The sequence below is a fragment of the Balaenoptera borealis genome (genome assembly GCF_965194805.1).
Source record: "Balaenoptera borealis genome assembly, chromosome: 6".
NCBI classification, from domain to species: Eukaryota; Metazoa; Chordata; class Mammalia; order Artiodactyla; family Balaenopteridae; genus Balaenoptera; species Balaenoptera borealis.
Genome location: NC_138863.1, coordinates 55,081,569 through 55,089,959, shown reverse-complemented (window position 1 = coordinate 55,089,959; position 8,391 = coordinate 55,081,569). Strand labels below are relative to the sequence as shown.

At 35.9% G+C, this 8,391-nt stretch overlaps 1 protein-coding gene across 12 annotated transcripts in view; it reads left to right on the top strand.

Annotated features, from left to right (window-relative positions):
• PJVK (pejvakin) overlaps nucleotides 1–7,223 on the top strand; it is a 54,422-nt gene extending 47,199 nt beyond the window's left edge. For 8 of the 12 annotated variants that reach the window (XM_082395658.1, XM_082395661.1, XM_082395655.1 and 5 more), the window contains 5 exons: nucleotides 2,689–2,884; nucleotides 3,401–3,542; nucleotides 4,650–4,767; nucleotides 6,622–6,720; nucleotides 6,914–7,223. In XM_082395658.1, the coding sequence (XP_082251784.1) occupies nucleotides 2,689–2,884; nucleotides 3,401–3,542; nucleotides 4,650–4,767; nucleotides 6,622–6,720; nucleotides 6,914–7,206 (848 nt within the window). In that variant the 3' untranslated portion in view covers nucleotides 7,207–7,223. The other 4 variants (XM_082395656.1, XM_082395664.1, XM_082395657.1 and 1 more) reach the window with 4 other exon arrangements.
• Nucleotides 7,224–8,391: the final 1,168 nt, after the last annotated feature.

Here is an 8,391-nt window from a genome sequence, read left to right as displayed (position 1 = left end):
GCCGCTCCCTGCCCAGAGAGAGGCTTGTCGTCGGGCGGGCAAGCCTCAGCGTCTGTGAGGCCTGAAGCTCAGCCATTTTTTTTTTTTTTTTGGAGGTGGTTGCGGGGGACGGGGAAGAGGAGCGGTGCGTCACTTTAAGAAAATGATTTCAAAATTCCAAATGCAAAATTGCCGGAGAGCCTCCCTAGGCCTGGGCCCGAAGCCTGAGACTCGCGGTATACCCGCTCCTGAGGGCTGCGGTGGGCTCCTGTCCTGGAGCCCTGCTTTTAGGTGCTCGCGGGAACGTCCGGACACCCACTCCTCTCACCCCCGGGTGGGCTCCATTGTCTTCTAGGCTTTCGTCGCCTGATGAGTGCTGCGCTAGCGGATCCCAGCAAGGCACGTTAGGTGTAAACGAAGGCTTTTCTGTGGACCCGATTCTAATTAAATGCTGTTTCTGCACACCTGTGTTGGTTGTAATGGCGTTTGCTTGGGATGCACCAACTTTGGTGGGGGTCAGACAGCGACATTAGATGTCGTATCGCTTCTAGGGGTTTTGCTTGCCAGTTGCAGAAATGACTCCTTGCGCTTTCTCGTTTCTGGAAGATTGGCTTGCACAATGCTATTCACACGAAGGGTCCTTATTAGAAACTTTTTGTTTGTTTCTCTCGAACCCTGGGTACTTGAAAGCAAATGAAAAAGCTCTCCGGAGTCTAATCAAAGTGATTTACATTATGTGAGGCTTGAATTAAGCCTGTTTTTTCTTCCTCCCTCTACCCCCTCTATAGATGTTTGTATATCGATTACTATCCATTGCTGTGTTTTAATGAATATCTTATTTTAAGTACCACATAGCCACTATTTCAAAATTACGTTAACATCCACATAGCTATGACAGTACACTATTTCAGCACTCAGATTTGTTTCTAAGATTTACTTTTAGCCATAAAATTTCTTAAAAACAAGTCTAAACTTTATACAGCTCTCTTTAAAGGTTGAGTAACTGGATAGTAATGATGAAACAAAAAGAAAATAAATGCAGCAGTACTCTATTTCAGAGAGGCACTATGTGCCAGCTTCATAAGAAACCCCTAAGTCAGAGTTTATGCAGTTACATGTAACACGGCTTTCATTTCGTATTTTATAAAGTTCTGCATACAACTGTTTCCTTATATTCTGTGAATTTATTTTTATGTTAATCACTTGGTTTTGTAAACATACAAGGAAAATGAATGAAATGTTCAAAGAATGAACTGTGTACCATAACACAGAAATAGTGCTTTTCTGTTGCCAAAATTGGCACAATGGACTTGTGAAGGAATTCCCTTTGGACTAGGTCCACTGTGGATGGCGTCCAGGGCTAATGTTAGTGGCTAACGTATTGTTCCCTGTAGGGCTATATGCTTCTTTCAAACCTGGCAAACCACTATCAGCTGTGACCGTCATCAAGGACATTGATAATATTTAAAGATTACTAGTTTTCTGTGTATATTTTAGTGTTATAGACTGCAATTCCAAATTAGACTTGCTTTTAGTATATCATTTTACACCGTTAATCTATAATTCATTACCTGAGCACACCAGGGGAGGTAGTGTTGTAAATTGTACACTGGTAAGCTATTCAGTGAAACCATGCTTTGTATTTTTAACGTGTATAATTATATTTAAAATCAAGCAAGACTTAGTTTTATGCCTGATTTTTTTTGACAACATGGATTTGTTATCTGAGGGTTGCAGTTCATGACGTTTTAATACCGTATTAATATGTTTGCTGCGGCTACCAAGAGCTTTGTCAAACAAGTTGGAGATGGAGGGAGATTAGTTCCCGTTCCAAGCCTCAGTGAGGCTGACAAATACCAACCTCTAAGTCTGGTGGTAAAAAAGAAGAGATGTTTTCTGTTTCCTAGATATAAATTTACTTCAACACCTTTTACACTGAAAGATATTCTTCTAGGAGACAGAGAAATTTCAGCTGGTAAGTTTAAATGTCTGTTTGGGAGTGACTACTCATTCAGCTATAGTATTGGTAATCTAAACATAGGTTGTCTGTGCTACCTATGTTCATAATATTTATGTATTTTCATTGATAAAAGCAACTCTTATTACTGTGACAGTAATAATATTGTTAACAATGCCTAACGTTTGTATAGTATCAAATCTCTTATTGGTTGAACAATTTCAAATGTGTTTTATAAGATTATTTATTGTATAATTTAATTTCAGTTATTTTATAAATTGTTTTAACCAAATCAACTTAGAGTATGACATAATAGTATACTTCTTCATCTATAAAATGGGGGTATTATTCAGTCTTGCCTATCTCACATGGTTAAATGTGATGAAAGTAATTTGTATTTATTATTTGATTCAGTTACTACGGTTGGTAAGCTGAAATGTATTAACAGGCTAATATTAACATTTTAACAAATTTTTCTTATAAACACTTGTTTTCCTTTCAGCTAGCCAGTGGATCTTGATGCTTAAGTATTCTGTTGGCTGAAAGAGAATTTAAGTTCATTTAAAGTACTCTGGATATTTATTTCTCTTGTTGTCAGATTAATTGAATTGCTCTTTTTAATCTTGGTTTAAGATGTTGCCATTCTCAACATTTGGGTAATCAAGTCTTAAATGGTAAATTAATGTGCTACTATACATATTTACATTAGATGAATTCAAGACATTTAAAATATTGATTTCCTTTTCTTAAAGGTATTTCATCTTATCAGTTACTGAATTATGAAGATGAATCAGACGTTTCACTCTATGGAAGGCGAGGCAACCATATTGTGAACGACGTTGGGATTAACGTTACTGGATCAGATTCAATTGCAGTAAAAGCTTCCTTTGGTGTAGTAACCAAACATGAAGTGGAAGTATCAACATTACTCAAGGAAATTACTACACGGTCAGTATAATACTTCCATGTTTTTATTAAATATTTTAATTATATAAACTTCATTACAAAGAGTGCTTAAAACGTTCAGGTTATATTTTACTAGAGTAATCTGTTTGATTTATTTGAAATACTGCAAATTAGTAATATGTCCAAGCTTTGGATAAGTGTAGATATCTGGAATCATTTGGTTTAAAAAATATTTAATTGTTCTGCAAAATCACTTTGGCTCTGCCGCATTTGCTAAATTATAAGATTACAAGACTTCAAGAATCTGCTTGCAGCAAATACACTAAGAGAGTCTCCTCCAGCAGACTCCTATAGTATGCATGTTTTAACAAAATAGACAGGAGAGGCAGATTATTAAATTTCTTTTGAGCACACCTTCTGATTTGTATTAGGACTGCTTTGATTTACTTTTAATTAAGGTGGATCATGAATAGTAACACATGATAATCAAAAAATGTATCTGATTATACATAGTTAGATGTTACAGATTCTTGTGAATGTCTGTCTTCTTGATTTTAGAAAAATTAATTTTGACCACAGTTTGATACGTCAGTCAAGGAGCAGCAGAAAGGCAGTATTGTGTGTGGTCATGGAAAGCATCCGAACCACACGACAGTGCTCACTGTCTGTGCACGCTGGAATTCGTGGGGAAGCCATGAGGGTAAACCATTAGACTCATTAGACTTCTCTTACTAAAAAGCTGCAATGGGAATTTTTTAAGTATTCAGTTTCTAATGAGCCTTGTGTATTTTGTCAAATGTTGAGATTAAAAAGCTGCAATTGTATATAGGATTTTGCACACCAATGGTTTTGTTTTAGAATATGAAAAAAAAATCCAAGAAAATTTGAATTATCAACATGTAAAATAATGTAAGAAAACACTAATCCTTGTGAAATAATGTGCACAAAGGAATCCCTCATATTACTATTATGCTGTTTTAAGAATACAAATTGAGTGGTTATGTTGAGTTCTTTGATTTTATTTTTAAGTGATACAGTTTTTACTTGAATTTTAAAAAGTTGAGTTTATATTTTTATATTAAATTAATTTTTCTAAAATAATATTGTTAATGGCCAAACATGCTTCATTCAATGTTAAGTCCTTTAAAAAATCTTGAAAGCTATTTGTGTTTAATTTTTAGCTCAATTATGGTATTATTTGTCCTTGTCATTCACCTAATAATGATGCATAATAATGACTTGATTTATTAAAATGAATTATTAGAAAGATAGGGTACAATGATAATCGTTTCAAATCTTTGCAAATGAAGGTTCTGTTCAGTGGCTACATTTAGGTGCCCACCAAATTGTTTAACATTGGATCATTTTGGGGGCATGAACTGAGCGAAACATATACTTAATTGTTGGTAATTGCTTTGGAAAGCTGCTGAAAGCTCTGGGGGCTTTGGAACAGTGGACAGAATAGGCTAAAAACAACTGTAGCACTTAAAGGCAGTTGGTTTGCAGTTGAAAGAAAAAGGTTTCTATGCCAGAGAGCATTACCCATGTGGTAGCACTAATCGTTGGCTCTGATACAAAGTAAATGAGAAAGTAGTGAGAGGTATTTCCTAATATAGATCACAAGTCTCCAATGGACCATTAATTTGGACCTCTGCTAGAAACAGTTGAATTCAAGTAGGAGAATTCTTTGCTTGTAGGGGTGGGGATGTTTGTTTTTGGTAGGATTGTAGGGAATGTTTTATTTCTCCAAAAATATATCCTTACCTGTTGTGCTCCTTAACCATGTTATTTAATTTATTTAATATAGTTTCATTTTATGGATGAACAGAATCCCAAGGGAAGGGACAAAGCTATTGTTTTTCCAGCACACACAACCATAGCTTTCAGTGTTTTCGAACTCTTCATTTACTTGGATGGTGCCTTTGGTGAGTGATTTGCATGAAACACCAAAATGATTATATTTTTACAGAAGGATTTAATGAGAATCTCTGTCTCTTTCTGAGTGTCTAATAATAGAAGAGTGCTGCTCTCAGTACTGTCAATATTATGTTTGGATGAAGTAACTGGGAAAGACCCTCCAGTCTTGACTTACTCATTACCTCATCCCTGTTTCTTGAGGAAGGCTGTAGTCTTCCCACCACCCACTTACAATTATAGCTAAGAGTGAGAACGCAATCCACTGACAGTATTTCCTTGACTTATATGGGAAAATAAAAAATTATCATCTAATAGGTAGTTTTTGATGATGGCAAATAGAGTAGGTAGACAGTAAGATGTCAAAGGTGTCAAGGCATCCAAACTAGGGTACCCAAAGACAACCTTTCTTCTGGTTTTCCTTTCATAGACCCAGCTCCCCCAACTCCGGACTCTCCCTAAAACCTTAAAGTTACAAATAATTCCCTAAAATTGTCACCTTATATAATACTGCAGTGCAGCTCAGTTTAAATTTCTACATTTCACAGGTTTTAAGATTATTAGACCAGCCAGCTCAAGTCTAGGTGTAGCCCAACGGACTAGGCAAGGGAGCCCCTTAGCCATGGTGATTTATGAACATTTTTAGACCTGTTTTTGTTTCTGCAGTTCTGTCGGAGGAGGGAATAGGGAGTCCAGAAACAAATCACACTAATTAAATTCTATCTGGGACACTAAAGGGTGTAGGGTTTTTTTTTAAAAAAAAGATTTATTTATTTATTATTTATTTATTCTTTTGGCCGCATCGGATCTTAGTTGCAGCATGTGGGATCTTCATTGAGGCATGCGGGATCTTCGTTGGGGCACGCGAGATCTTTCGTTGTGGCACGCGGGCTCTTCGTGTCAGCACGCGGGCTTCTCTCTAGTTGTGGCCTGCGGGTTTTCTCTTCTCTAGTTGTGGCATGCAGGCTCCAGGGCACGTGGGCTCTGTAGTTGTGGTGCTTGTGTTCCAGAGTGCATGGGCAACTAGAGTTTGCCGCACGCAGGCTTTCTAGTTGAGGTGCGTGAGCTCAGTAGTTGTGGCTCGTGGGCTTAGTTGCCCCGCAGCATGTGGGATCTTAGTTCCCTGACCAGGGATCAAACCTGCGTCCCCTGCACTGCAAGGCGGATTCTTTACCACTGGACCACCAGGGAAGTCCAAGGGTGTAGGTTTTTACAATAATATTGATCACTGGAAGTGTAAACTGATATGTACATCAAAATTTTAAATTACATATATTTTAGCCTTATTTACACTTTTAGGAATTTATCCTATAGATATACATATATGAAATGATGTGGGTATAAGGATAGTCAGTTCATAATAGCAAAAGATTGGAAATAACCTTAAGGTATATTATCAGCAACTAGGTTGAATAATGGTGCATCCACACAATAGAATACTGTGAAGCCATTAGGAATTATGTAGCACTGAAGATCTTGATATGGAATAATCTCTATGATATTTTAAAGAAATGTGTATCTATTTGAGTCTAAACAATTTTATATACATACATACTTACATACATATATACATATTCTTTATGCATGTAAAATATATGGAGTATTTCTGGAAGTACACACAATAGTAGTTACCCTGGGGTATAAAACTGAGGCTGGGGTCAACGTAGAGACTTATTTGTCACCGTATCCTCTTTTTGTACTCTTTGAATTTTGTACCATGTAAATGTTACCTTTTCTAAAAATATGTAAATATTAACTTAAAAAAATAAAATGAATGGCACATACCAGAATTCAACCACAATTAAAACCCCCAATAAAATATGAGTTGTTCAAATTATAACATCTTCTAAAATTTTTTTTTATAGACCTTTGTGTCACTTCAGTGTCAAAAGGAGGATTTGAAAGGGAAGAAACGGCAACATTTGCACTGCTCTACAGATTGAGAAATATACTGTTTGAAAGAAGTATGTCCACTGAAGATTTTTTTCTTCTCAGATTAACACTTGAGGTTATCTCTTCAGTAATCCTGTCTTAAGAATTTAAATTTAAAAGCCAAATTTCATGACTGATGGTTTAGATTCACACATGGTTTTAATTGCAGTTTGGCTATACATTTTTTATTTGACTTTTAACACATTTCTTTTTTTGTCCTTTTAGATAGAAGAGTGATGGATGCCATTTCTCGTTCACAGCTTTACTTAGATGATCTTTTTTCTGACTATTATGACAAACCTCTCAGCATGAGTGATATTTCACTCAAAGAAGGGACTCATATCCGAGTTAATTTACTTAATCACAACATTCCAAAAGGGCCTTGCATACTCTGTGGCATGGGGAACTTTAAAAGGGAGACGGTTTATGGGTGCTTTCAGTGTTCTGTCGATGGGCAGAAGTATGTGAGACTTCATGCAGTTCCTTGTTTTGATGTTTGGCACAAGAGAATGAAATAAAATGGAAAATCAATGTATCTTGCTGGTGTTTTAGGAGCAACTGTGCCACACACCTTTCCAAAATTATCTAGGTTTGCTTTGATGAGTTGTAGCAAATTAAAGAGGGAGGGGAACAAGAATTTAACCTGTCTGGGCATCATTTTTCCCATCTATAACGTGGAGATGATAATAGTATCTACCTCATAAATTGTCATGAAGATTAATAATGTTTATATTGGAAAAGGTTTAAATATAAAATTCAGAATATAGATATTCCTTCGTAAAATCTGCCAGTCACTTTAGAAGTATATTTTGGGATTTAGTCTTATTATAGAACTTTTCTAGATATCAATTTTATTTTTAGTTGGCTTTTAATTCAAGATCTAAGAATGACAAGAGTACACAGTGGCAACTTTATGGTGCTTTAACTATTGCCCTAGGTCTGGTAAAATGAGAAAAATGTGTTAATAATTTAATGTAATCCTAAATGTTTAATTGTGGTATCAAATTAAAAGCACACTGAGCTCAGTGTGGTGTTTTGTGTACACAATTAAGGGTGACTGATAGTAGTAATGGGCTGCCATTCTGTGATGTACATATATATGTGCTCGCCAGCTTTGTCTTTATAAAAACTCACTACAGTTATTTTAAAGTTAAGGCAGCTGGGACATGTTTATTTCTTTTCTCCTTTGAAAATGTTTAAAACATTTAACATATTTAGTTCTGCGAGATCTTTTGCATCTACTCTGTAAGACATCTGAAATTTTTTTATACACAAGCAACCTAAATTATTTACTATACACCATTTTTAAATAATTACAAAAATACTATGTTAAAGTTCCAGAAATCAAAGTATATAGTACAGCAGTCACTACTCGGCATATGCCTATGAAGGCATTAGGCAATTACGTAAATACGAAATACTTGTATACTATATGTATGTAGAAGGATTAACATTTTACCTTTTTAACTATTTAAATGTGATTAGAGTTTTAGAGTAAATCTCCATGTTCATTTACCATCATCTATAATTTTTTAAATCATAAGTTTAAATCATATAATTTTTTAAATCATAAGTTTCCCTGGTAGCGCAGTGGTTAAGAATCCACCTGCCAATGCAGGGGACGCAGGTTCGAGCCCTGGTCCGGGAAGATCCCACATGCCGCGGAGCAACTAAGCCTGTGCGCTACAACTACTGAGCCTGCA